This window comes from Paracoccidioides lutzii, assembly GCF_000150705.2.
Source record: "Paracoccidioides lutzii Pb01 unplaced genomic scaffold supercont2.19, whole genome shotgun sequence".
NCBI classification, from domain to species: Eukaryota; Fungi; Ascomycota; class Eurotiomycetes; order Onygenales; family Ajellomycetaceae; genus Paracoccidioides; species Paracoccidioides lutzii.
Genome location: NW_015440965.1, coordinates 135,762 through 162,889, shown reverse-complemented (window position 1 = coordinate 162,889; position 27,128 = coordinate 135,762). Strand labels below are relative to the sequence as shown.

Genomic DNA, 27,128 nt, shown 5'->3' with positions numbered 1-27,128 from the left:
ACACTACACCAGAAACACATTACTACCTACAAAGTCATTCATTTTTAGGCTCTGAAGAACTCTTTAATCCGTGCCGAAATTGTCTTACACACAATCTATATGTTGCGTTTGATATTATTCAAGTCCAATTCCCCTTTCCTTCGAAGGAGTTCACTAATCGCGGCCTCCTTGCTTGTTTCTTCTGGGTTGCGGAGCTGCCATTCAATTAACATCTCCATAGCAGTACCCATCCACGGCCCCGTTTTCACGCCCAGTGCACTGACGATATCATGACCATTGATAAGTGGACGTAGTGAGAATGCGTCGAGAAGATTGTCATTCTCAATGTACAAGAGAAATTTCTCGTAACTTTGAAATACTGTTTTAAACCGACGGATGTTAACTTCAGTAACTAGCATGATAATGGTGCGGTGATCTCCTTACATTGGTGCGGTTCTTGTCCATGCATAGCTTCGCGGACTATCGCAAGGACAAAGCATAATCTCCAGTCTCGGCCTATGGTTCGAATTAATTGTCCAACTTTGGCACGAACCTCTGGGGGAGTATCGGCAATTTCGTCCTTGAGGAAGGATGATTTCATATTAGATATCATCTTGTGATACTTGGATGCCGCGGTAATGATATTGGCAGCCTTGTTGTCGGCGCGCAAACTATCTTTAGCAACAGTTGTTGCACGGGGCATAGGCTCCGTGGGCTTCGATGGTATCGGGTCTGGAACTGTGGTCCACGGCGCAAGTGCAGCCAGAAGCCATGAAAAGTACCGCTCGTTCTCATTACGGATCAATATATCTCGGACATATTGACGTGACTTTTCAAATCCGGTACCATTTTCGGCGGAATTACTCAATAGGAGGCTTAGCACATCATAACCCTGTTCCCAGGACGATGTATCAACCCCGACATTATCCTGATGGTTGGCAAGTATAGTATCATACAAGCCTAATCGATTGATCCGTTGTAAGGCTGTCAAGGGGTCAGGACCTAAAGGTAGGAGTCAGCTAGACGTTAAAAATTGGGGTTTAGATGGGGTCTTGCTTCTAGGATAGCATACCTCGCAAGGTTTTCTCAATCTCGACACCGATTCTTTCCTGACTAATCTTGGCTTTTAGAGCTGATTTGATAGCATCTATTTTCATAGCTTCTTCCGTGTCACAATCAATAGTGTAGCCCAGCCTGCTTGCAAAACGAATCAACCGTAGGACTCGGAGTGGATCGTCTTTAAAAGTCTGAAATGGTTCCATTGGTGTGCGTATGACTTTATTCTCCATGTCTTGCAATCCCTGTCCCGTAAAATCTTCAATCAACTCTGTATGAATATTATAGAATAAAGCATTCACTGTAGCATCCCGTCGAAGTGAATCCTCTTCTGGTGTCCCAACTTCGATCTGGGGATTTCGACTCTCGTCTGTATATGTTTCCTTCCGAAGGTTGACAAAGTCAATATCCAATCCGAACATTCTCGTCGTGGCTGTCTCCAGGTGTTTTGATCTTTCAGGATTCTTCTCGATTTTATGAAGCTTAATGAAATCAACAACAGAAGGGTTGGAAGGGTGAAGTTTCTTGTATTTTCTGAGATTTCCAGGAATAGAGAGGTATTCTTTGAGGCCCTCCCCAAATCTCTCCCCCGTCATGGAGTTTATCGCTACGTCGATGTCGTGGCTTTCAACACCGAGAAGCTTGTCTCGCACCCATCCTCCAGCGAATCGCAAAACCAGGGGCTCTGTAGCTGTTAGTGTTGTGTCTGGTTCTCTTTTATTACGTTGCTGGATGAACTCGGCTGCATCAAGTAGACACAGTCGCAGAGTTTGTTCGATAGGCGTGAGCACAATTCGGGGGAGGGTTGGATGGTTCATGTTCGTCTCTTTAGCCACGGCTTTCTGTGAAATTTTTTTCCCAAAAGTCTTTGAAATCCGTCGCCGTTTGCTACGTCTTTCATGGGGTGTTGGGATCTCTGGTTTTCTAGATGACATAGGCCCCCTCAATAGCTGTGGCTGTGGGTAAGCGAGCAAGCCCTTGTAGAAATGTTTAGATTCGATTCCTCTCCAAGTTATAAACGATCGTCTACATGGAGCTGTGGTGAATACGGTGAGCTGGGTGCAGTGCAAGGTTGGCGATGAGAAACGAAGGGTCATCTGGTGGTAATGCGTTGCTTAACGGGAGAAAATGGCTGTCTCATTATGGTGACGAGTAGCTATTCAAATAATCCCGGAAGATGTCATAGAGGTGCTGGATCTGCATTTTTAATGTTTATATTCACATTGCTCTTTGTTATCTCATCAGTTGCAGATTCACCAGAGTTGTTATAGATTTTGATATTATAAATATTCGGGTTGATGGCGGTAGTTAAATATGAACTAAAGTAAAAATATTTTATCATGAACGCAACGTAGTGATCTTTTTTTGGGGGTGATCCTCGCCGCTGTCCTTTAAATTTGTCAGGTACACAACGGCAGCGCCCCACAGCACATACAGCACCTCTATATATAATCCAATAATCTCTATCTGCCCCCGTCTACTATTCATGCTATAGATACCCTTCAGCATAGCCATTTTCTCCATTTGATCGAGTCCCCGAGGTGTCCATGACATCACCGGACGATGTTACGCCAGTCAAGCCTCCGCCGTCCTTCTCACCCGGAGCCGCCCTCAATGTCTCCAAAGCCAGATACCCAGAAAAGATTCAGACCACCCAGCCGGTGATCTCTTCGCTATCAGAGTCCATTCTGACCGACTCTCCTCCGGAACGGCGTTCGTCCGAACTATCCCCTAGAACCGTATCTCCCAATGGGAGGTCGCATTCCGCCTCGCAAATTTCCCGCTCAAGTGCTGTATCACCGCTAGGGTTCCAAGTTGATACTACAGATGACATCCGCTCTCTAATAATTCGTGCATTTTCCCCCGTTGTCGGTGTATATGCGTCGCCAGACACGGATGCGCTCGTACGGCGAAAAGGATTCAAGAATGGCTTTCACGAGTTGATACGACCGTTTGGGGAAAGGATTACAGGGAAGATAGTTATACGGGATGGTGTGGGCTCGAGTCGCACTTGGGAGGATTTCGGGGTCCGTTTTGTTGACTTGGACACGAAAAAGAATCCCACAGAGTCCAGCCAAACGGATCCCGCTCCATCTCTTATTCAGATAGAACAGGTGCTCAACAGGCGTGTCCACTCCGTCGTTGACCCATTGGCAGGCTGGACTCGAGGTGGTGACAGCGGACACGGCGATTTACCCCTAGCTTCTCCATACTACAAATCATTTCTCAGACGGTTGCTCTCGGCGACGTACCCGGCGCCTCACGAAACGTTCGCACATCCTGTCGCCTGTGTTATTGTCATAAGTTCCCATACACCTTCACCTCTTGAATCATTGCGTCAGCTATATGCACATACAAGCCAGGGTGACAAGCGTCCACCGCCATGGGTGCATCCTGAATATCTTCGATATTACGTACTTGTTCATGATGAAGACAGAGATGATATCGCACAATCAACGGCATTATTTGATCAAATGAAACGGCACTTTGGGCTCCACTGCCATCTTTTACGACTGCGGAGCAATCAATGCGTCATAACAGACGATGATAGCACGCACTTCCCGTCTTGCGAATGGCTAACTCCAGCCGAGGACCTCCGGCAGCTAGGTGAACAAGGTGCGTACATATTTCTACGAACTGACCAGAATATTCTAGCTAATATCCGTGTAGAAGCCCTGATTGATGTTGAGACCGAAGGTTCATATCTCTTTGAATCGGACCTCACTGCCATCAAAGCATTCGTTCGGGAAATGGTCGCCCAGTCTGTAATTCCCCATATGGAAAACCGAGTGGCGCTCTGGAATGACCAAGTTGCCTCTCGAAGAAGAGGTTTGAGTGGTCGATTTATGTCCATGTCTAGGCGCTGGGCCGGATTCGGAGCAAGCACTAGGTCCCCTAGCGGAACTTATGGTGCCGGTTCAGGGAACAATTATGATTCTCTTCAAGGATTCTATAAACCTGATGCGCCGGAAGCAATATTACGAAAGTTAGCGGATTTTGCTTTCATGCTCCGCGACTGGAAGCTTGCATCCTCAATCTATGAACTTGTGAAGTCTGATTTTGGACATGATAAAGCCTGGAGGCATCAGGCTGGTGCCCATGAAATGTGTGCTGTGAGCACATTATTAAACCCGTTAGCATCAACAGCGAAAACAAAGCTTGAATCTATCGACCAACTTCTGGATACTGCTAGCTACTCGTATCTTACTAGATGTTCCGATGCCCAGAACGCATTACGAACCCTTGTTCTCGGTGTGGAACTCTTGAAATCTCGTGGTGGTTCGGCCTCTGATACTGCCGCAAAGTGGGCAATACGAATCCTTGATATGGGTCTTGTGGGTGACACTGGACGGATTCTTATATCCGAGCGAGTATCTGCGTGCTATGCCTCCAAAACGGGATTCGGGAGTGCGAAATGGGGAATACGCCGAAGGAAAGCTGGAATGTGGACCATTCTTGCTGCGGACTCATGGCTGAAGCAAGGAAAACCAAATCTTGCATCTATTTGCCTCGAGGAGTCGGACCGTCTTTATAGCGAAGCATTGGATAAAGGAAAGGTGCTTCTGCCAGAAATGCAACAGTTCATCGACAATCTACGGAATGCCGTGCAGATCGGATACCTCGAATCTCGAGGCCTTAATAGTGAAGCCGAAGTATCGAGTCCAATCGATTTTAGCACAGAAGAGACCAGCGAGAAACTCGATAAACGCAACCATCGGAAGTCATTAATCGGAGGAGTGAACCCGCTGGAGGCAAAGCCTTTAACTGTTACCCGCTTAAAATCAGATGATGAAAGCCCACGAAATGATGATTTCGAACAGTTAAGATGATCTGATTGAAACAAATGCAAACAAATGGATTATGGGGCATATGGGAGGTAATATCAAATTTAATACGCGACATATGTAGAGCAGGATTTCTTTTTTTTGCGAAGGGGCGTTTCAGGGCGTTCGCAGGATAATAGCCGCAGCATCTACTACAGCATAATCACATAGTTATTCCAATCCTCGAATATATCAGACTTTAATTGCTCCTTTCGATAATCACCAGTCTTCCTCTATATGCCCTGTAGAAATGCACGTGACCCCACTGCTTGTCGCGCTTTATCGATATAACTAGAAAGTGACGTCTGGCCTGTAATGCTCGTAAACCACATGAATAATCAATCCGGGCAATCCTTTATAATAACAAGAATGAACTTGGAGCCGTCTTATATTTCTCTGACAAGATCTCTTCCAGGAGAAAATAGCGAAAAGTGATTATGCGCTGAAATACCAAGTGCAGCCAGGTAGTGAAATCTTCACTAGCTGCATCAAGCACCACATCCTACACAACAGCTATGAGCGAGCTTCTAGCATATATCCTTGCAAATGAGGAGTCTTTCCGAAGGTCAGCCGTCCATTATATAAACCCTTGTTTACTATCGCAGAAGCTAATAAACAACACATAATACAGAGCTCGACTTCCCTCCCTGTATTCAGACTTTTCTACCCAGCGGTATACCAATCCGGATGGATACGAGATAAACATTACGGCATGGCAGCGGGCGCTAGCTCATGCTGCTCTTGCGGGTGTTATACATGCTTCCCCGGGAGGTAAACACAATGGTGTCGAAAAAACTGCTGTCAAGAGTAATTTACTCGTGCTGAGGGTGGGGGACGCTCTCATGGAAGAGTTGGAGACGACGGAATGGGGACGCCCAGTGGCTTTGCAGAGTGCAATTGTATGTCTGAGTTGTGGCCCTTTCTTAAATATGTCAATCTTCTGTTGGTCCTTGTCGTCTTTCGCGTGATCCGTAACGGCTACCTTACTTATTTGGTTTTCAACTTGGGTTTGCAGGACGAAGCTGTGCGGTCGAGTTCCATGATACCACTCGATACCTTCCAGATGAGCTCTATTAGCCCCTTTAAATCGACATGGCTATGCCTCCCTTCGCCTCCCACAATATCACAAGTCATGGGCTGGAGCATGAGGCAGATAAAAGGTTTCCTCCCTTTTGAGGGCAATTCGGATGGTTCAGAAAAGCTACAAACAATGAACTTAGTTTTGGTGGATAATTTAAAGGTATGTTACTATAACACCTCTCCTCGATCTTCCCCCCGATAAGAATCCCCGTGCTAGGTCGGGCACGTTTCTTTCTGTGCACCCTTCTTTTTTAACCTGGTTTTCATGTTTATGTTTCTAGGAAGTTGCAAAACGAGTCATTGCGGCCGGCGCAAAATCACATATATCCAATACGGACTACATATATTCCAAGGAGCTATTTACGAAACAATTCGCAGATATATTAGGTGGGAAAGCCGTGTTATCTAATTTGGATTTCGATGTCCTCCTTATATTCCTATCCAGGGATGAAAATGCAATTATTTATGATGGAGAGGTAAGAACACCACTACTTCTGTACTTTATTATTGAAGATATATGTGTATATACACTAATAAACCGCTAGACAATCAAATTTAAGAGCTCCAAAAACAATACCAAGTCAATAACCCATGAAGACCGGACAATCGCGTCGTTGAAGACGCTGATATCAAATCTATCCGGACAGGTCGCAAACCTAGAATCAAAACTTAAGGAACTATCACTCAGAGCAAAATATGCAGTAGCTGATAAAAACCGCGTTGTCGCTCTATCCGCGTTGCGGTCGAAAAAGATGGCAGAAAACAATCTCAAGCAGCGGGCAGACACTTTACTCCAACTCGAAGAAGTATATATGAAATTGGAGCAGGCAACAGACCAAATAGATATTGTACGAGTAATGCAAACCAGCACCGGCGTACTTCGATCGCTGCATGCCCAAGTCGGCGGAGTCGAAATGGTCGAAGACGCCGTGGAAGAGCTACGAGAAGAGATGGCTCGAGTCGACGAAATTGGAAATATCATTAATGAGGTTGAACCTGCTATCGACGAAGGGGAGCTGGACGATGAGCTTGTGGAGATGGAAGCCAAGGAGCAGGAAGCACGTGAGGCCAAAGAAGCAGAGGCTACACAATGGAAATTGGCGGAACTAGAGCAACTAGGGAAACCAGCGACTAAGGTTGAAGCTGAAGCGCAGCGCAAAGCTGAGCAGGAGTATACGGCTGCTTCACAGCCAGTCGATTACGACTCTGACCTCGAAGATAGCATTGGAAAGCTTTCGCAGATGTCCATTGAAGATACTTCAAAGACTCTTGATACAACGGCGAAGGAGCCTAGACAGGTTCCGGCGAAATAGATAGTCCTGGGATAATGGCGAAAACCTTGGAATCACGGCTACAGCTTCTATCTAGGGAGAAATTCGTTATTCATGAAACACCAGAGCGCTAGGATACAACCATATCATTAAAAATGGAGAGAAAGCCGAGTCATGCCACGGCGTCTTCTACAATTGGCGGTCTATCGGGCTCCATGCCAGTACTATTACCTTCTCCATTAATCTCATTTACCCCACCAGCTAACGAATGATGCTTCGGTTCATGCTCGACTTTCTGACTGTGTCGTTGGCTGCCAGGTGGAGTCTGTCCAGCAACAGTCGAGTCGGATGTATGATCTTCATTGCTATCCGCACTTTCGTTATCTGGCAATGGCGGTTTGGATAGGGTAACGTGAGCAATTTGCGCCTTTTTCATGCGCGCGTTGGCGATGAGTGTTTTGTAGTCATCAGCATGCGTCGTGGACCACGCGGAGACATCGAAATCCTTCCGCATGACTGAATGAGAAGTTGCGAGGCTAGAAACAATCGGTGCCTGACCGCCTTGCGTCCGCTCCCATATATCGAGCTCCCTGAGCAATTCTCGTTTTGGTTTCGGGACCCTGGAATCACAGTTTGCATTCCATATGTTCATCCATTCTGTGTGCCTCTTCTGCAAGAGAGGTTTGGGGCCCCATTCGGGGATTCCTAGCTCCTTGAGCTTCCGCCGCAGGACCGTCTCTTTTAGGAGTGAGTAGTTTATTGTTGGGAGACGTTTTAGATTATGTGCCGGAACTGATTGTTGAGGCGGAAGGGCGGGGGTTCGTAAGGGTCTTGAAAAAATGTTAGTGAGGGTTATGTTCTGATATATAGCACTATAGAATTCTCGTAGACTTACCCAAATGATAACGAGGTTTTTGGTGATGCCGAAGACCCAGTGCAGGTATCCAAATGTGTGAAAACAGCCTCATTTTTCATTCTTCTGCTGCAGATAGGGCATGCGACAAGGCCGTCATCTTGGTATGATTAGCTTGCAGAACATATCTACCACGAATTGCAACTGCAGGGATCCTACCTGGTTCAAAGTCTTCATCCTCCGTATCTTCAATAACCTCCACTTGCACCTGTTGAGCCCGATCCTCAGTCCTTTTGCTCTGCGAGCGTGTCCTCCTCCCATCAGCGCCCATTGCTGCCTTGCCCTTCTCCAGCCCCAAAGACGTCGCAGTCTCTATCTTCCTCCTCTTCGCCATAGGCATTTCCACGCCCTGGTCCCGCCTCACAGTAGCGCTCCTCGCAAACTCCAAAACACTAGGTCTGGCCAGCTTAAATGAGTCCACCATCTCCTGCATAGCCCAGTTCCGTCGCAGCTTGAGTTCCTGGTCCCCACTTCTGCACGCAGGACATTTGCCCTCTGTACTTAGGCAGCGGCGTATACATAGCGAGCAAAAGGTATGAGAACAAGAGGTGATGACGGGGTTATCGAAGAAGTCTTTGCATACTTGACATCGTAGAGCAGATTCTACACGGGCAAGCTTGGGGATGGGTGTGCTGAGCCAATCTGTGGAGTCGGGGAGGTCGCAGGCATGATCCATTTAAGGGGGCTCTTTTAATGGCGCAGTTGGATAACAGAGCTGGAACAAAAGAAGGTGATCTCCAACGTATACTTAGGGAGTAAAATTGCTAGCTCCTCCCACCATATAAACGGTGTATAAAGTATAACCGCTGTTTTGGTATATTCAACACTCGAAATCAAACCGTAGTCGCGATATTAGAGTCTGAGAGGCAGAGAGGTGCCAAGACTCGATGACTAAGTCGCGTTAAGTGGTTCCATTCTCACGCATTTCGATATCGGGTCAAGTTTTCAAGTAGCAAACAAGATCAAACGAAATGAAATTAAATCAATAATACCATGAAGAATACAGCTCACGATGGCTGCCAGTTATAAGAAATACCTAGCCGAAAAGGTCATCAACGAACAAGAGATTGTAAGCTCCCAGCAACCGCAAATTGCAACTTCAAAACTCGAACTAACGCATTGAAAATGGCCAGGTCACGTATCGCTCTTTAAGCAGGGCTCTCAAGGTCCACTCCAACTTGGCCAAACGGTTCGCTCTTTTCCAATCGCATACCGCCAATGGAGAAGTGGACTCATTTGTACTGATCAGCCATGTAAAGAATGCTCTACGAATTCCACCGTGTGGAGAACTCTAAGAAGCCGCAGAGTGTCCACGCAACTTATCTCATCACAGGCACTCAGCTCCCTACCCAACGGCATCATGTCTTGAACGGAGATGCCAGAAAGGATGGCGATGATGACATTATGCAATGCAGTCCATTTATGAGCAGCCAAACAGGGCTTCAAGAAGATGACACCGAGGATTCTCCCCCAGTGACTTCCATCACATTAGTCCGCGAGGAGGATTTATCCGGTATGTGTTCATTTGGCTGTATTTGACGTCAATAACTGTCATATATTTATAGATAGAAGGCTGATAAAATCCTATGGCAGAAGCCAAGAGCCAATTCCAAAAAATATTTTCAATATTCGTGCATAGCGTCCAACCCACGCGGGTGCAGGACTTGAACATTATGAGTGACATCGGACATGATATTTTAGAGTCCCAAATAGAGGACCCCCTCGAATACGGAAAAATATACGGCATGATCCTGAACAAAAACGTTATGGTAGGGCTTCCAACTCTGAGCTCTGTGTTTTTTCTGTATTGTTTTTTTCTACCACCGCCTCAGCACCCACCTGCTGACCGTTCTACAAAAATCAGCGACGATCAGGAGTTCCGCCGCCAGCCCCTCCACCAGCCGCACCCGCTGAAGCCATCAAAATACCAAAGCCAGTGAAAGCAGAAGAACCATCCAGGCCCACGAAACAAGAGGACCCTCCGCTGCCACAGGTGCAGGCTAAGAACGCAACGTCGCAACCCTCATCCAGGGTACCCTCACGGCAAGGGGCAGGAACAGCCGCGGAGAGCGAATCCAGCTCGCTGAAGCGGGGTGGTAGCGGGAACATATTCCAAGCGTTTGCCAGGTCCAAAGCTAAAGTTAAGAAGGAGACTCCTGAGGTGGAATCGGTGTGTATCAAATAATGCCGTAACATTCTCGTATGAATATGCTAAATGGGGCTGATTCTCTGCATAGGCTGGACCCAGTGGACCTGATGATGGCATGTCTACGTTTCTCATTATAATTTTCTCCCTTGCCGTATTTTAGTAATTTATTGGAATAACTTTACTCTGTTTCATCTTGCTAACATGCACCAGTTATCCTGGATGATTCGTCTGAGGAAGAGCGGGAAGACCTATTCCTCGACACGGGGACGAGAAGCAGTTCCTCCAAGCGGGAGTCGAGGAGGGAGAGAGAAGAGAAGCTGCGGAAAATGATGGATGGTATGTATATATATATATATATATATATATATATGTTTTCCAGGGAGCACTTGAACACACGTACTGAATATAAAGAAGATGAAGAAATGGCTGACGCACCCGAGCCACCACCCCCCCAAAACTGCGAAGCCGTCGAAACACTGCAATCTTCGCCCCAGTCTAAAGCCGAAGAGGAAGAGGAAGAGGAAGAGGGAAAGGAAAGGGAAAAGGAAAAGGAAGCATCCGTTCCCGCTACCAAGGGACGAAGACGAGGGCGGCGGCAAGTTATGAAGAAGACAACAGTGATGGATGAAGACGGATTCCTAGGTTCGTATAATCACCTTCTTCACCTTCCATTTGTCATCCCTGTCATCTCCCTTGCTTCCTTGCTGCAAAAATGCACCGTGAGAGATATTCCCGTTCCCAGCGCTTACAAAACCGTCCGCTACGCACGTGCAGTCACGGAAGAGCAGCCTGTCTGGGAGTCGTTTTCAGAGGACGAAGCTCCGTCCGTTGCGAGGCGGAAGCTGGTCGTTGCGGTCCACGCGAAGCCTGCTGGTGGCAGGGGAGGGGCGAAAACGGGGCAGGGGAGTATCATGTCTTTTTTTGGGAAGAAGTAATTTTTTAATTTTCTATTTTTATTTTTTCAATTTTTTATTTTTATTATTATTATTATTATTATTATTATTATTATTATTTTAAAAAAAATCTACATTTGTATGATTCATGGCTCAATTCCCATCTCGATTCCCCAACTCCAGCCCTCTTCCCTCTCTTTCTTCCCCCTTGCCCCCTCACGCCATACGGAGGTGTAGAACCTCAAAAGGAGCAGCTCGCAGACTCCCATCTCGAATCTGAATATGCCCAATGCAGCTCGTCCCAACAGCACAGAGCATTATAGAGCGGGATTTCCTCATATCCTTCTAGAGATATTGTACATTGAGAAGAGAGATTAGAATGTGAGGAAATGAGTGAGAGACAGACAGACACAGACACAGACAAGGAGCAGACGGGAGCAGCCACAGACATTCGGACATCGGACACCGGACATCGGACATCAGACGTTGCGTTGTTTGGGCAGGACAGGCCAGTTGTCGGGAGCATGGCCCCCTTCTGCCCGGGCGTCTGGGCTCTGCTAAATAAATACTCAAGCTGCGGTTGTATTTGTTGACCATCGCATCTGGCCCGGAAAGGAGTTGGCCCAGTAGTAGGACTAGTGGTGGTAGGAGTAGGAGTAGGAGGAGCAGGAGGAGTAGGAGGAGTAGGAGTGGTGGTGTTGGTTGCTGCTGCTGATGCTGCTGTGTTGTTGTTGTTGTTGTTGTTGTTGTTGTTGTTGTTGTTGTTGTTGTTGTTGTTGTTGTTGTTGTTGTTGTTGTTGTTGTTGTTGTTGTTGTTGTTGTTGTTGTTGTTGTTGTTGTTGTTGTTGTTGTTGTTGTTGTTGTTGTTGTTGTTGTTGTTGTTGTTGTTGTTGTTGTTGTTGTTGTTGTTGGTAATTATGTATGTATGTATGTATGTAATATCCACGGTTCTCCGCCAGTTCAACTTTACATTATGCAGGACCCAGTCAATGGTTGCTTGGATAAAAGCTCCCGGTTTTCGGTTCTCCGCCCCAAGGTGTCCATTACTGCTACCATCCACACTCCCTTGACCCCACCACGCGCTCCCCGTTCACCGCTCTCTTGGGGACTCCTCACTAAGTTTGTCCGACTGGCGCCCGCGTTTCCTCCTCTTCTTGCCCTGTGACCTCTGCGGATGCTGGATGTCCCATTCCAACCCATCCCCCAGCACTCCCCCGCGCAGACTCTTCGGTGGCCCTTCTGACTGTGCCTGTCGCATCCTCTCTCTCTTCTAGATATCTCATACTGCACGCGTACTGCAGACAGCTCTCCATACTACGGACTACGGACTACGACTACGGCTACGACTACGGCTACGACTACGGCTACGACTACGGCTACGACTACGGCTACAGCTACAGCTACAGCTACGACTACGACACGACACGACTACGATTATATATAGAGCACACGCAGCCATGAAGCTTCCTTCGCGTGCTGCAGTGCTGGCTTTGCTCGCCTGCCAGTGCTCCAACAATGCTCGGGCAGCCGAAGCCCATAGACAACACTACCTCCAAGATAGCCCGCAATCGCTCATGGACGCATGTCCCGACTACGCCGAATACTCTGCGGTGAAACAGTTGAGTCGTTCCACAATATATGATTGTTAACGCTACTCCCCCCTTTTGGTCCGTGGAAATATCATTCTCACTGATCCTTGGGAAAAAATGCACAGCGGCCCGTACTCCGACGGCCCCCTCAAACTCCCCTTCCAACGCCCCGTCGAAGCCTGTCGCACGTTTGTCTCCCCGGCCGTCGAACAGGTCATCGAAGAGGTTACGTCCCGCATGGTAGACAAGGACCTCGCCCAGATATTCCGCAACGCATTCCCCAACACCCTCGACACCACCGTCCGCTGGCACACAAAGGGCTCCGAATCTGTCCTGCCTCCACCTCCCAAGAAGCCCAAGAAGCCCAAAAAGAAACCTCCTGTCACTCTTCCAAATGACGAACCCTGGCAGGGCCCTCAGTCCTTCATAGTAACCGGCGACATAAACGCTGAATGGCTCCGCGACTCTGCAAACCAACTCACCCAATACCAGTCCCTCGCCAAGAAGGACCCAGCCCTCCAAACCCTCATCCACGGCGCCATAAACACCCAGACCGAATTCATCCTCCAAGCCCCTTACTGCAACGCCTTCCAACCCCCTCCCCCCTCCAAGCTGAACCCCATCCTAACCCCCCAGCACGATATTGTCCACCCAGCCTACGAACGCTCCGTTGTCTTCGAATGCAAGTACGAACTCGACTCCCTCGCCTCATTCCTCGCCCTCTCCAACAAATTCTACGCCTCAACCCAATCCACCGCCTTCGTCACCCCCCGCTGGTACAGAGCCGTCCACACCATCCTGCGCGTCATCGACGAACAGTCCCAACCAACCTTCGACTCTGAAAACGGCAGGTACGGACAAAACGAATACACATTCCTGCGCCAAACGACTCTGGGAACCGAAACGCTCAACCTGGGCGGGATCGGGAACCCCCTTAACAACGGAACCGGTCTCGTTCGCTCGGCTTTCCGCCCCAGCGACGACGCTACTATATTCGGCTTCTTCATCCCCGCCAACGCACAGATGGCCGTCGAACTCCGTCGGACCGCCGACACCATCAGAGCCGCCAAGGGACCCGAGGACCTCATCAAGACACTCCGCCAGAAAGCAGCTACCATCGAGCGCGGGATTCGTGAATACGGCATCGTCAGGCATCCCAGGTATGGACATGTGTATGCCTATGAGGTGGACGGGTATGGATCGCAGGTGTTGATGGATGATGCGAATCTGCCGTCGTTGCTCTCGTTACCGTTGCTTGGCTTTGGGAAGGTTGGGGATGATGTTTACAGAAATACAAGGAGGATGGTGTTAGAGAAGACTGGAAATCCGTATTATTTGGTCGGGGAGGCGTTTGAGGGGATTGGAGGCCCGCACGGTACGTTTTTTTCTTTTTCTATTTTTCTAGCACCCAATATCTTACTACCCACCATCTCTCCTATATATATATATATATAAAACCCGCTCTAATTACGGATGAAAACCAGTCGGCCTCCAATCCGCCTGGCCCATGTCCGTCCTCATCCGCGCACGCACATCGACGGACGACGAAGAGATCATCCGATCTCTCAACATGGTGCGGAATGCGAGTGTGCTGGGTCTTGTCCACGAGAGTGTTAATGTGAACAATGTCAGTGTGTACACGCGGAGTTGGTTTGCGTGGGCGAACAGTGTGTTTGCGCAGACTATTTTGGATCTTGCGGAGAGGAAGCCGGAGATTGTGTTTGGGAAAAGGGGGAGGAGGTATCGGATTGCGGAGGACGTGGCGATGGGGGTGGAGGAGTAGGAGTGCTTCGGTTTTTCTTTTCTTTTGGCACTTGGTGGTGAATTGGCTTATTATTATTGGGATTTGGGCGGATTAGTTGAATTGTTTTATATCCATATCCTCCATGTGTGCGTTTTGGGTTTGGGTGTATTTTTATTTCTGTTTCCAGATGAGGATGAGCGTGGAGTTCAGGTGGTTGGATGCGGTTTATTCTTCTCTATTCTTATTAAATGATTTACCTGGATTTTAAATTTCTTCTTTTGGCTCGGTTTTCTCAGTTTGGTTAATGTTAATGCTCTGCTGGTTCATTTCACTTTGTGACTTTTGTCTCTAGGTGAAGGAATATCCAAGTTGCCAATGCGGGCGGATGCACGGACCATCTAATTATCTCCGCAACATCCCAACACTCTCCAGAAACTTTTCCCTCGCAACAAAACACTACAAAACACATAAACTACTTAAGAAACCCCAGCAAAAATTCATACAATCCTTCTACGAATTGGCTTCTGTGGGCTTTATACTCTACATACTCAAATCAAGCGGAGCCAAGGAGCGGGAGGCTGCAATCAATATAGATACACACGATTGGCAAATCATGGCGGCGCGGAAACTGAACGAATATCTCGATATCGAGTCGAGTGATGGCGAGGGGAGTGAGGGGGGTTACGATTCTGAGGCGGTGCAGGAGGCTAAGGGGAAAGGGCGGAATGCAACATTGGGGACGGTGATGGGACGAGAGAGGAAGAGGAGGAGGGTATTTGAGGATGCGGATAGTGACGAGGGGGAGGATGGGGGGGATGAAGTCCAGGTCGGGAATGGAGATGGGGATGGGGATGGGGATGGGGATGGGGATAACGAGGCAACTATGGGCGATGCGGAGACATTTGTGAAACGCAGCGATGTAGTGGAGGGGGTGGCGGACGAGGACGAAGAGCAAACACGCCGCAAAGACATCTCAACAACAACAACAGCAACAGCAACAGCAACAGCAACAACCAAACCCAAATCCCTAAAACCCCGCAAAGACAAAACAGGCGTCATCTACTTCTCCTCGCTCCCACCCTACCTCAAACCCTCCGCTTTGAAATCCCTCCTAACCCAACGAGGCTTCAGCCCCATCACCAAAATCTTCCTATCCCCGCTCACGCCCCGCTCCTCCTCTCACACCTCCACCTCCAAACGCTCCACCACCAACCGCCGCCGCACCTACACAGACGGCTGGGTCGAATTCGCCTCCAAGCGCACCGCCAAGATCTGCGCGCAGACCCTCAACGCCACCATCGTCGGCGGCAAGAAGGGCGGCTGGTACCACGACGACGTGTGGACTATGAAGTACCTACGCGGCTTCAAGTGGGGGGATCTGATGGAGCAGGTCCAGCGGGAGAGGTCCGAGAGGGAGGCTAGGAGGAGGATTGAGGATGCGAGGGCTCGGAGGGAGGAGAGGGTGTTTGTGGACGGGGTGGAGAGGGGGAGGGTCATTGAGGGGATTAGGAGGAAGAGGGTTGAGAAGGGGAGGGAGAAGGGAAAACAGGGGGGGGTGGCGGGGAGGGAGGGGGAGGGTGATGGTGATGGTGATGGTAGTGGTAGTGGTAGTGGAATGGCTGGCATTGATGTTAGGAGAGTGTTTAGGCAGAATGCGGTTCGGGCTGGTGGGAAGGATGGGGAGAAGGCGTTGGATGCGGATGTGAAGAGGGTGTTGGGGAAGATATTTTAGGGGGGGTTAATTTATTTATTAACTTACTTATTTTTTGAGTGGTTGTCTGCATCGAATTTAGGACAGGTCTTTTTTTTTTTTTAGAAGGATATTGAAATCCTATATTTATTTGCCATTCTATATACTACCCAAATGCTGTTTGAACTTTTTTGTCATGATAATCCCCAAACCCCCACAACCCTAATTATCCCTAATTATTCCATCCCGAATGGAAAGGAAGGCACAGGTTTTCACTTTGAACATATCAACAATTAACCCCTCTAACGCCAGTGGCCAGTTATCGTAAATGCAAATATCGGGTCGTCTCTATAAAGAAGAAAGTAAACAACTTGAACCCCCTTCAATCCTCAACATTCAAATCTTCGAAATCATCCAGCAGCTCATCCATACTAATCTTGGGAACGCCATCCTCATCATCATCATCCTCTTCCTCAACAACGCTCATAGCATCCCTCTCAATACCCTCCATGCGATCAGCCTCCGCCTGAGCCCTCTTCGCCTTGTAGAGTGACAGTGTACTTCTCAACTCCGTATCCTCTTCCACATCCCGCAGGAACATTTCGAAGTCTTCCTCCAAAAGATCCTTCTCTTGTTTCCGCGCTGAAGCCGTAGCCGCCTCTTCCTCGCGGTTCAGGCGCTTAAGACGCCAGTTTCTCTTGGCCTTCTTCTTCCTGGGATAGTGTTTCTTGACGAGCACCACGTCCGGTATGGTGGAGTTATATGTGCCACTCCGCTCCAAGGCCTCGAAGTTCGAATCGTTGAAGTTCGACCCGGTCAACAGATATCCCAGCACAGAATCGCCTACACGGAGGACTCCACCAAGATGCGTTCTCGTGAAGTAAGTCGTGTCATTGGATCCGAGGTCGGATGCGCGGGCAACCGTCGCTTCAGCGAGGTGAAAGTGTCCAACTGATTTCCCAGCAGGTTCTATGTCCATGACAATGAATTCAACAAGTTCTCGGACGTCCGCCAGGTTCTTAAACGGGGTTCTCCAATATACTGGCGACGGAATATCGGCGGTTCGCAAGGTAGCTGGGTCCAGCAAACCAATCGATGTGCCCACGCGATAACACAGGGTAAGGGGGTGGATGTTACTTAACGATTTCGCCAGGGATAAGGGAAGTGCAACCAAATCGTCTTTGCAGATAGGTATCAGGTAAACGGAGAATGTGATTTTGAATGACTTTGTAGACGTGTGCACATCCACAGATATAAGCTCTTGCGACTTCTTGACACGAACTGGCGCTACCGAAGAGAGGAAGTCTACCAGCTTCTCGGCGTGGTTTCGTTGGGAGAAAAAGAAATCCAAACCGTCCTTGGCTTCTTTGATGTTTATCGTATCCTTGTGGGCGGAGTGTTTCAAAATCAGCTGCTCGAGGTACAGGAACGTTCGTTTGTGAGGCACTTTCTGCCGAACTTGAACCGATGCCCTCCACGTGTTGGGTGTGTATGACTTGGCGCACTCGGAGCACTGCTGAGATGCCACCACATACTCCACTTCGAACGTTTGCTGCATAATAGTGCCCTGGAATGCCTCCTGTTGAACCGTAATTTTAACCTTGATACGTTTCGAATGCGGTTCTGTCCATATGAACCCAGCATCGATAATTCGCACCTTGCCTAATCCCCGCAATTTCCGTAGACATAGTGCAAGCAATTCTCTGGACTCGATGGCGGCACTTATCCACTGGTTTGGAGGCTGTAGCCAACGCTCGCAGTCCTTGCAGCAGTGCAGTGTGGCTTCTCGCTGTATTCCTTGTGATATATCAACTGTCAACTTCACGCAATCTTCGCATAGGGCGCCAGCGGCATTTGTTCCATCGATGGGGGCTCCGCAGTTACAGCAAAGGATCCTGAATAACAGATCGTTAGATTATTGCTGCTATTTTCTCTGCTTTAGTATATGGGGGAAAGTTGTCAGGGCACTTACGTTGCTGTCTGTTGCTGTGGATGGAAAGCAACCTGCTGCATCGACACATGAGAACCCAAGTCCATTGACATGATGGCGGTAATAAGGAAACAAATTCAAGATAAGTGTAGTTTGGAGTTTGTTGTAAGTATAAAAGAAAGTCATCGCAAAATAATATCAAGGTATTTTACCACTGATGCACTGGCTTAGTCAACAAAGCGGATTTATATTCTACCGACACTCTGGGTAAATCATTTTCACCCTTTTTTTTTTCGTATTGCAAACTAATAACGATCTGAAATGACATCTCCAATTCGTGGTAACAGAGCCTTTCGCAATGAGCAGGATTCTTCTAAGAGGTATTCAATGCCATGCCTGTCGTCAGAATGTCATTCGATCCTTTGTTTCTGCTTCTGGCGTGACAATTACTCCTCCAGCGATTGGTTCAGTTTCGACATTTAATCCACATCTATCTGGAAGCTTTCCAACCCGGCGTGTAGAGCTTTTCTCAAGCAAGGCCAAAGATGATTCCTCCCTGGCTGCTGATTCAGTATCCGAAAACTCCGCTGCCCAAGAGGACTCATATCCACAAGAAAATTCCCAGCAACATGTCCCTTGGTACCTGCAGGAAGAGCTGCAAGAGATGGCACCACACCCGATGAGACAGCAGCAAGAGTTACCTCCGCTTCCAGAAAATCCACCTCCAATTCTAAAAGTTCTTCTTGAGTACATATCTGCTGATATTGGCCTCGATAATCTCAACCTTCTCGACCTTCGCGCACTCGATCCCCCCCCTGCTCTGGGAGCAAATCTGATTATGATTTTTGGGACCGCTCGAGGCGTCAAACATCTCAATGTGTCAGCGGATAGATTTTGTCGATGGCTACGGACTACCTATAAGTTACGACCTGATGCTGATGGCCTTCTGGGGAGGAACGAGCTAAAAATCAAACTCCGAAGAAAAGCTCGGCGAGCAAAGCTAGCCAAGCGCGCCGGATCAACCCTTACACAACCGGACGATGGCATTACAACCGGTTGGATATGTGTCGATGTAGGAATTGTTGAAGGTGGTCAACTTAGCAAGCCAGAGGGGGTGCAAAAGGCTGGGTTTGTTGGTTTCGGAACGGTTGTTCAGGGTACTCGAATTGTTGTCCAAATGATGACGGAGGAGAAGAGGGAAGAAATTGACTTGGAGAGTCTTTGGCGTCAGACTCTTGAAGAAAATTCCATGGAGAATCAAGACCTCCCTAAACCTCAGGCGGAAGAACCTCCACAAGTGGTGGGTTTTACTCATGAACCTTCAACTATTACAACGGCTGACTTCAGCCATCGAATTAGCCAAACACCCCCAATTCGAGCCAACTATGAACAACTGAGGAGTATATCTACAAGTTTGCATCGGCTACGAGATAATAGAGGACCTGCCACGGATTTTGTTCCCACAGGCACAGCGGCAGCAACTAAATCTGCTGAATCAAACTCGAGCCAGGTATCGTTACCATCCCTTTTCAACTATTTATCAAACCTCGAACCCGATAAAGCTATCGATGAACTGGGGCAAGGGGTGGACGATAGAACTTCTACAGGTTTTTTACAAAAATTTTACGAAGAACTCGCAAGAGCTGCTCCCCAAATAGCCTCCACCCAAAGACTAGAACTTATGTGTACTGCAATCCTTCTTCAACATTCTGGCTATCGCAAAGACAACCTCTTTCAAGCATTCAAGGAGCATATCGTTTCAAATTACCCTTTACCGCGGGCTCTAGTCTTGCGGCTTCTTGATGCGTTGCTCGCATTCAAAGCCGATCCAAACTCGAATCCCCCAAGACTACGTCTTCCCAGTGCAGATATGGAATTGGCATTGCAACTTATAGAGAATGCAGCTCTCAGGGGCGCCAATATCTTCCATGCAGACTTCCTCATCAGAGTCTTCCTTGCCGTCTCATATAGAACGAGAGTGTATGCGGTGAAGCCGGAAAATCTCCACAGTGCGGCAATTACCGGAAATCGCATTCCTGTTTCTATCGACGAATTCGAGTCTGTGCAGCGCATTCAGACGCGCCTAGCTAGCATTATTAGAGCTGCGAAAGTTGCACTTGGAGAGAAAGAATACTTAGACATACTTCGTGTGCACTCCAACCAGGGCGAGTATGCGAAATTCTGGAATGCATGGGGTGAAGTATCCCTTCAAGGCATTCATCGAGGGAAATCGTTTTATCTGTTTCTCTTCGATCTCCACGCAGAATTGGGGGATTGGCAACAGTCCAGGACCACACTTTTGAACTGTATTCCAATGATGTGGAGGGAGGATCCGCCAATTTTCTTTGATGCTGAGCTAGCAGAGGCTGTGTCAAAATGTATTGCCCTCGCATATCCAGATATAGACGACAGAGTCCAGCAAAACTTGCCGGCTCTGATCGTCAAGACGTGGCATCGCTGTCGAATTGCAATACAAAATCAAAAAATGAGCGAGCGTAAGGAGCGTCTGATTCAGGCAGAGCTGGGCACGCTGCCAGAAAACTAGTTTATATGCCCCATTTTTTTTCCTTCGCAAAACAATGATATAAGAATTTGCATGTAAGATCATATAGAACTTGACCTTAATTTTCAAGATGTTATCCACCCGTTGGAACGACTCGGGCACCGATTCTGCTGAGTCATCAACTATTTTTTAGTTAGTTATCTAAGATGCCTCGGCTATTTGTGGCCCTAGAATCTCAACTTCCCGTCCTTCTTGGGATATATCAACATCAACGACACAGCGCATTTACAGGCACAAGCTGTGTGGAGTCTTTCAGCCTGACAGTTGGGGATATCAATCTGCCAATATGGAGTATATGTCCTCCCTGCAGAATGAGTTTGATGATTTCAAACCGTCGTTGTTCGGTAAACCACCCTTACCTCTTCCGCATCCATCCAAAGATCTACCTCTACAAACCTCAAAAACACTAATTCCGCGCAACCTCCTGATTTTTGCGTGATCCATACTAACTTATTCCCAGAAATCCTCTCGGAGCAGCAACTGTCTGCCCTCCTCCCGCCCTCCCTCCGCTACATCCTCGCTGTAGCCACACACCGACACCCCCGCTACCTCCTCCGCGCCCTCAACTCCTACGATGAGCTCTATGCCCTCCTCTCTCTCCTTGTCGAACGCTACTACCTCCTCACATTTGGCGGTTCCTTCACAGAAAACTTCTACTCGCTGAAACGCGAGCGTGTCCTCGCGACCAAAAGTGGTGAAATCCCACGCGCCCAGCTCGGCGCTGCGGCCCCTGTGCGTGAAACACTCAAACTTCGCTCGTCAGACATATGGAAGAACCTGGCCGTGATGGTTGGGATTCCGTATCTGAAGCGCAAGCTGGATGAAGGGTATGACATCCACGCTGCTCCGCATGCTGCGCTGGCCGCCAGCGGAGGAGGACCACGGTATCAACCTGGCGACGATCTCCCGCTAAATCCTAACGTGCGCCAAAGGCTGATGCACTATTACAAATGGTTCCTGAGGAACGTCTACCCATCGCTGAACGCGGCGTATTACTTTGCCATCCTGGCCTTTAATCTGGCCTATCTATTCGGTAACACGAAATATGCCTCTCCATTCCTGTGGCTGATAGGCACGCGGATACGGCGGTTGGGACCCGCAGATCACGCTGCGATAGAGCTAGCTATGCAGCCTCAAAAGGCGAAGTCGAATACTCTCGCCACCCGCCCGGGGGGTGCGATAAGTTTCTTAAGTCCGCAAAACATATACCCTCATCTCCTCGGACCGTTAAAATTCTTTCTCCCAACCTCCATTTTCGCCCTAAAGTTTCTGGAATGGTGGCACGCGAGCGATTTCTCACGACAACTCGCTCGCAAGGCGACAGAGGCAATCGACCTGCCCGCCCCGGCCGTTTCGGGCATGATATTACCCAAAGCAGCGACAGCGTCTGCACTTGCAGGCAAAGGACAAAAGGCAGTTACGAGTTCCTCTGAAAAACCTGCGCAGTCACAAACACATACCCGGAAACTCCCTAGCCCTCCCATATCTTCCACATCATACCTCCCCATTTTCACTGTGCCATTACCCCCCGTCGACCCCGCTGCTACATCAGATCCTACCGCTGTTGCCACACAATCACCTTGTCCCATATGTCTTCATCCGCTCAACAACCCAACTGCCTGCCAGACCGGGTATGTCTTTTGCTACAGCTGTATATTCCGTTGGGTTAAAGGGGAGCATGAGAGGCAGCTTGACTTTATGAATGGGGAGGGGGCAGAGTGGGGGGATGATGAGGATGAAGAGAAGAGTAAAGAGGGAGGAGAGCAGACCGGTTCTAGTCGCGTTGGAGGTACGGAGAAGGGAATAGCTGCCGCAGGCAATAGGAGTCGGGTTGGGAGATGGGAAAGTGGGAAAGGGAGGTGTGCGGTTACGGGACGAAAGGTGTTGGGGGGTTCGGAGGGGTTGAGGCGGGTGCTTGTGTAATTCTTAAATAAGTTTGTAGATTGTTGTACTCTTCTTAAGGGGTGGAAGAGATATGGCATGTTGGCTAGCATTTAGATTTCATTTGGATTGGGGACTTGGTTGTCGGATTACATGTAAACTATTTACACGATCATATATGTGGGCAGACAGCCTAAGATACCACCACAAACAATTACATCATTAACATTATATTTCCATTTTTGATCCTTGGCATGAATCACCATTTATACAAGATATTAACTACAGTGCAGAATATATATATGCATTGCAAGGTATCTAATCGTCAATGTACAAGAACAGTAGGATTAGCAAACCCGTCAGCCACCCTGTAAAGAAAATGAGGTGCAGGAAGAGCACAGAGAATGGGAAAAGAAAGACCGTTGCCGACGCGGACAGAGAAGCCAAACAAGATTACCACCGCAAAGCATGACGTATGTGCAGCTGCCCATATACAAACGTGCCAAATTTAAAGCATACAACAAGAAAAAGGGAAAATCTAGATATGTCCTGCTAGGCGAGAAACAAATACAAACATAGCCAAAAGAAAAAAGGAAAGAAAAAAGAAAGAAAGAAAGAAAAAGAAATCTAAAAGCCCCAGAAAATTCCCATCTCGCGCAATGCAAATAAAATATTCATCCGACTCATCATCTTTTTCTCCCTTCAAGAGTAAATCCATTGCCCTAACTTATATCCCCAACCACCACTTCGCCCTCTCATAAACAAAGAAACTCGTCGCCACCATAGGCACAACCTTCATATACCCAATCGTCAATCCAACCCAAAACCCCCTAAACCCCTTCTCAGCAAAGATCCTCCTTGCTGTCTCCGCAATACCCACTTTATGCCCATCACCCATCGCGCCTGCCACCTGCATCCGCCGCCGGATGACTTCCAACGGATACGAGCTGGTTTGCGAGACGAGGCCAGCGATGGCGCCGGAGAAGAGTTCGGCGGAGGCTTTTAGTTGGACGCGTTTGTAAGGTTGGGGTTGCGACGAAGAGGAGGAGGAGGTGGTTGTGGTTGTGGTTGTGGTGCGGCTTTCGGAGTGAGGGATTGTAGTGTAGGGTGCTAGTATGGGGTGACGGAGCAAGTCGCCCATGGTGTCGTGGGTAAGGAAGGACATGCCGGCATAGGGGAGCATTCCCAGGAGTGTGGGAGAGAAGCCGCGGTAGAAGTTTGAGAGACCCCAGGCGGGTCGTGGGAGGTGTGGGGAGTTGGTGAAGAAACTATGTGGCGTCGATGTAGGTGGGATTGGTGCAGAAGTAGCCCTAGTCGTAGCCGTAGCCACACCAGGTCTACCCTCGTTATAGATCTGCCTGCAAATCCTCCTAAGGGACGCGCGGACGCCATGCTTCGTCTCAAACGCCAAGTGCACCCGCATCACCTCAAGCGGATAGGTGAAGAACACGGACGTAATGCCCGCCAAGCTTCCGCTGATCAATCTGCGAAAGGGCGTCTCCTTGCCTCGCGACGGGATCACGACGGCGCGGATCTGCTCGTAGGCTAGGAACTTGATGGCAGCGTAGGGGAAGATGCGGAGCAGTGTTGCTGAGTGGCCCTTGAAGAGTCCGCGCATGCCTTCGTTTCTGTTGATGTCCTGCATGGCGCGTGCGACACCGAACCAGCTCGTGGAGTATCTCGCGAACTGCGGGTTTGAGGTTTGAAAGAGGATTTTGACGCGGTCTAGGGGGCCGACTACTGTTTTTGCCTGTGTTGATTGACATGGTTAGTTCGGAGATACCCATGCAGAACCAAGCCAGACTGCTTGTGATAGAAAAATCAGGGAAATCTATACCGCACACCCTGCCATCCCCCCGGCCAACCCGCTTTTAAGAATATAATCCATATTCCTCGTATCCAGAACCCTGACATCTGGGTTCGCACCCACAGCTTCAGCTCCAGCTTCATCTCCCCGCTCGATCCCCGCCTTCTTCATCAGATCAATAGCCTCATCGTCAACTGGACAAACTGGCGGGGGAGCTTGGGAAACATGGAGTTCATGCTCTCCTGCCGCATCCTTTCCCCTCAGCATTCCCAGGGGAGTAGCCATCAATAACCCAGGTATGGCGCCTGTCCCAGTCCTGCTGTCAATGCCGTACCGCGGGGTTAAGTTCTCCTGAATCAACGTTTCTGATCTTGTCGTTGAAGTCGCAGCTGTCGTTTCTGTGATGGAATACCGAGAGGATATGTATGTGAATTCGTGTGCGATTGCGATTGCGATTGCAATTGCTGCACCTTGCACCTGCACCTGCAGCTATGGGTGTGACGTCGTCGAAGTTGGGCTGTGAATGTTGGTCTATCTTAATCCCGAACCTCGGGTAACTAAGCCACCTCCGTTCAACTAAAAAAAAATTCCAATCAGAGGAGAGATTCCCTCTCTACCAACACATCTCTTCTGATATCACTGCTCTGGTCGAAATGGAGGTAGAGAAGGTAAAACAACAAGTGGGATATAGCTATCGTCGCCAGCATTTCTCCTTCTGCTTCTTCTTCCACTTTCTTTTCGGACTGGCCCGTTGTTGCGACGCGGGTTACGCAGCTCAGGTTTAGCAATGGAATCGCCGATAGCAGGAATATTGCATCGTGGGGAAAGGTGCAACTTAATTCTGCAGAGAGTGGATCAGTCTCTCGTACATTATAGTCTTCGCGATGCTTCGGTCGCGCTGTGTACTCTTTCAGCGGTGGGGAAGAAAACATACACTGGGTATCGGCAGAAACAGGGAAAAATACCGAAAATCCTGCGGCTGGCGTCGGATTCGGATGGTTTGTTCGTTTGGGCTGTAGAGGGCACGTGAGTCGCGGAGATCTCGGTAACGCCGAGACATCGTTACCAAAATCTTGTTCAGCTGGAATGGTATTGGTATTGTTAGAAACAGGTAGGGATTCCCCGATAAATTACGGGCGGAGCATCACGTGATAGAGGTGACGTCAGGCAAGAACTGTGCAAGGAACGACGACTAGCTGATATCCAATATCAACATCAAACTTGGTGGGTGGTGAATTTCCTAGACAAGTTAAATACAGCGGAAATATATATGTGTATGCGGGTAAATAGATGGGGAAAGGCCTAGATGAGAAAAAAATCTATCTAATCGCTCAAAACTGAAAATTCTTCTCCAAAAAAAGATGCAAAACAAGCCTCCATTCATCCCTTTTTCTCTTTTTTATTCCCAAGAATTCGATCCGTCCTAAAGGATAAATAACCGATAACAAATAAAAATAAATGGAAAGCCCCATGATGAAAAGAGTAAATCTAAAAAAAAAAAAAAATAATAAAAATAAAAATAAAAATAAAAATAAAAAACAACAAAAAACAAAAACCCGCTTCTGTCAAAACCTGCAATGCCAATAGCATGAGAAAAGGACCATAATCAGAAGTAAAGCTGAAATTAATCCGATGGGGAGGGGAATACGCCATAGAATGCATAAAAGCGCCATGATAACAGGAATCAGAGAAAACAAGATTATCGCAAAAAAAAAAAGAAAAGAAAAAAAAAGAAAAAAGAAAAAGAAAAAAAAGAAAAAGAAAAAGAAAGAAAAGAAAAGAAAAGAAAACACAAGAGTAACATAAAAAATAATGAAAGTGAGAAATAAAGAGGGAAAGGTGAGAAGGCAGAAAAGAAATAATGACAAGTACAGTAAGTACATGTACAATGCAGCGGTTCGCCAAATAAGGGGCCAAGGGATAGAGAGGGGTTTTGGTCAGGGCGAGACTCATGGAACAAAACCGTAACCCGTATCACAAACGTCGGCGGAATGCTGAAACGGACTGTACAGACTTTTCCAAAAAAAAATAAACGGGCAACCAAATCACCCAAGCGCAATGGCCCACCACCCCCCTCGACCCGAATCAGCCGCGTTTCATCCAAATTCTCACCTAACACCTCCCTGCCCCCTATCTCGTCGGCAGTTTCCCCTGCCGATTCGCACCCACACCCGCCCCCTTCCCCTCCCCTTTCCCATCATGATGCTCATCCGCCACCGCACCCCTCTTTGCCTTCTTTGTCGGCCGCGCAGGCTCAACGTGCAAATGCCCATTCTCGCTCAATGCAGTGCTATTCGTCCAGCGTAGACAGCGGCATTTGCGCGTTAGATCACCGTTGCCATGCCGTTCGGTATCGACGGCTGATTTGGTGCGGGTGGACATTCTTGTCGGCTGCTGCGGCCGCTGTTGTTGGGACTGCTCCTCGGCTATTGCTGATTGATATATCATTCTCCTCTTCCTCACAATATCCTTCTTCCGCTTCCCCACCGCCCAACTCTTTCCCAATATACCCCGCCTATTTCCTCATATACCTTGCAATAGTTCGCGATATACGTGATACTCCCATCGCTCTATTTTGAGATTTGTCACGCTCCTCGAAGTACAAGTAGTCATATAAGTGCTCATTCTGACTCAGACCGGTATGTCAAGCAAGAGTCGAATGATAGACGGCTACTGAGAGCCGTGTCCGTCATTTCTCAGCATGCTTGCATGTTACGAAAATAATGACAAAAAGATACGACGTACGCTGAAGAGAATGT

The 27,128-nt window shown here is 48.3% G+C and overlaps 10 protein-coding genes across 10 annotated transcripts; 6 read left to right on the top strand and 4 right to left on the bottom strand.

The window, feature by feature from the left end:
• Nucleotides 1–95: 95 nt before the first annotated feature.
• Nucleotides 96–2,132, bottom strand: PAAG_06591 (tRNA nucleotidyltransferase; the record flags this gene model as incomplete). Its single annotated transcript, XM_002791375.1, has 3 exons — nucleotides 96–358; nucleotides 424–981; nucleotides 1,052–2,132. 3 exons carry the CDS (start codon nucleotides 2,130–2,132, stop codon nucleotides 96–98), a joined length of 1,902 nt encoding a protein of 633 aa, XP_002791421.1.
• A 450-nt stretch (nucleotides 2,133–2,582) lies between these two features.
• PAAG_06590 (hypothetical protein) lies at nucleotides 2,583–4,865 on the top strand (the record flags this gene model as incomplete). Its single annotated transcript, XM_015845931.1, has 2 exons — nucleotides 2,583–3,651; nucleotides 3,706–4,865. The coding sequence occupies 2 exons, from the start codon at nucleotides 2,583–2,585 to the stop codon at nucleotides 4,863–4,865; spliced, it is 2,229 nt and encodes a 742-aa protein (XP_015700157.1).
• Nucleotides 4,866–5,374: 509 nt separating this feature from the next.
• On the top strand, nucleotides 5,375–7,252 carry PAAG_06589 (SNF7 family protein; the record flags this gene model as incomplete). Its single annotated transcript, XM_002791373.2, has 5 exons — nucleotides 5,375–5,424; nucleotides 5,491–5,758; nucleotides 5,875–6,099; nucleotides 6,221–6,415; nucleotides 6,485–7,252. The coding sequence occupies 5 exons, from the start codon at nucleotides 5,375–5,377 to the stop codon at nucleotides 7,250–7,252; spliced, it is 1,506 nt and encodes a 501-aa protein (XP_002791419.2).
• A 130-nt stretch (nucleotides 7,253–7,382) lies between these two features.
• PAAG_06588 (postreplication repair E3 ubiquitin-protein ligase rad18) lies at nucleotides 7,383–8,799 on the bottom strand (the record flags this gene model as incomplete). The annotated part of the gene is made up of 3 exons (XM_002791372.2): nucleotides 7,383–8,040; nucleotides 8,106–8,223; nucleotides 8,283–8,799. The coding sequence occupies 3 exons, from the start codon at nucleotides 8,797–8,799 to the stop codon at nucleotides 7,383–7,385; spliced, it is 1,293 nt and encodes a 430-aa protein (XP_002791418.1).
• A 336-nt stretch (nucleotides 8,800–9,135) lies between these two features.
• Nucleotides 9,136–14,537, top strand: PAAG_12242 (hypothetical protein; the record flags this gene model as incomplete). Its single annotated transcript, XM_015847757.1, has 13 exons — nucleotides 9,136–9,192; nucleotides 9,257–9,312; nucleotides 9,383–9,636; nucleotides 9,717–9,892; nucleotides 9,988–10,297; nucleotides 10,483–10,608; nucleotides 10,684–10,914; nucleotides 11,047–11,203; nucleotides 11,349–11,398; nucleotides 11,566–11,650; nucleotides 12,610–12,783; nucleotides 12,880–14,129; nucleotides 14,239–14,537. 13 exons carry the CDS (start codon nucleotides 9,136–9,138, stop codon nucleotides 14,535–14,537), a joined length of 3,225 nt encoding a protein of 1,074 aa, XP_015702607.1.
• A 574-nt stretch (nucleotides 14,538–15,111) lies between these two features.
• Nucleotides 15,112–16,230, top strand: PAAG_06584 (hypothetical protein; the record flags this gene model as incomplete). Its single annotated transcript, XM_002791368.2, has 1 exon — nucleotides 15,112–16,230. One exon carries the CDS (start codon nucleotides 15,112–15,114, stop codon nucleotides 16,228–16,230), a length of 1,119 nt encoding a protein of 372 aa, XP_002791414.2.
• Nucleotides 16,231–16,570: 340 nt separating this feature from the next.
• Nucleotides 16,571–18,231, bottom strand: PAAG_06583 (60S ribosomal export protein NMD3; the record flags this gene model as incomplete). Its single annotated transcript, XM_002791367.1, has 2 exons — nucleotides 16,571–18,083; nucleotides 18,161–18,231. The coding sequence occupies 2 exons, from the start codon at nucleotides 18,229–18,231 to the stop codon at nucleotides 16,571–16,573; spliced, it is 1,584 nt and encodes a 527-aa protein (XP_002791413.1).
• A 245-nt stretch (nucleotides 18,232–18,476) lies between these two features.
• PAAG_06582 (hypothetical protein) lies at nucleotides 18,477–20,663 on the top strand (the record flags this gene model as incomplete). Its single annotated transcript, XM_002791366.2, has 1 exon — nucleotides 18,477–20,663. One exon carries the CDS (start codon nucleotides 18,477–18,479, stop codon nucleotides 20,661–20,663), a length of 2,187 nt encoding a protein of 728 aa, XP_002791412.1.
• Nucleotides 20,664–20,967: 304 nt separating this feature from the next.
• PAAG_06581 (peroxisome assembly protein) lies at nucleotides 20,968–22,604 on the top strand (the record flags this gene model as incomplete). Its single annotated transcript, XM_002791365.2, has 2 exons — nucleotides 20,968–21,025; nucleotides 21,142–22,604. 2 exons carry the CDS (start codon nucleotides 20,968–20,970, stop codon nucleotides 22,602–22,604), a joined length of 1,521 nt encoding a protein of 506 aa, XP_002791411.2.
• Nucleotides 22,605–23,289: 685 nt separating this feature from the next.
• Nucleotides 23,290–26,751, bottom strand: PAAG_06580 (mitochondrial carrier protein LEU5; the record flags this gene model as incomplete). The annotated part of the gene is made up of 4 exons (XM_015845930.1): nucleotides 23,290–24,312; nucleotides 24,400–24,858; nucleotides 24,987–25,450; nucleotides 26,535–26,751. 4 exons carry the CDS (start codon nucleotides 26,749–26,751, stop codon nucleotides 23,290–23,292), a joined length of 2,163 nt encoding a protein of 720 aa, XP_015700156.1.
• Nucleotides 26,752–27,128: the final 377 nt, after the last annotated feature.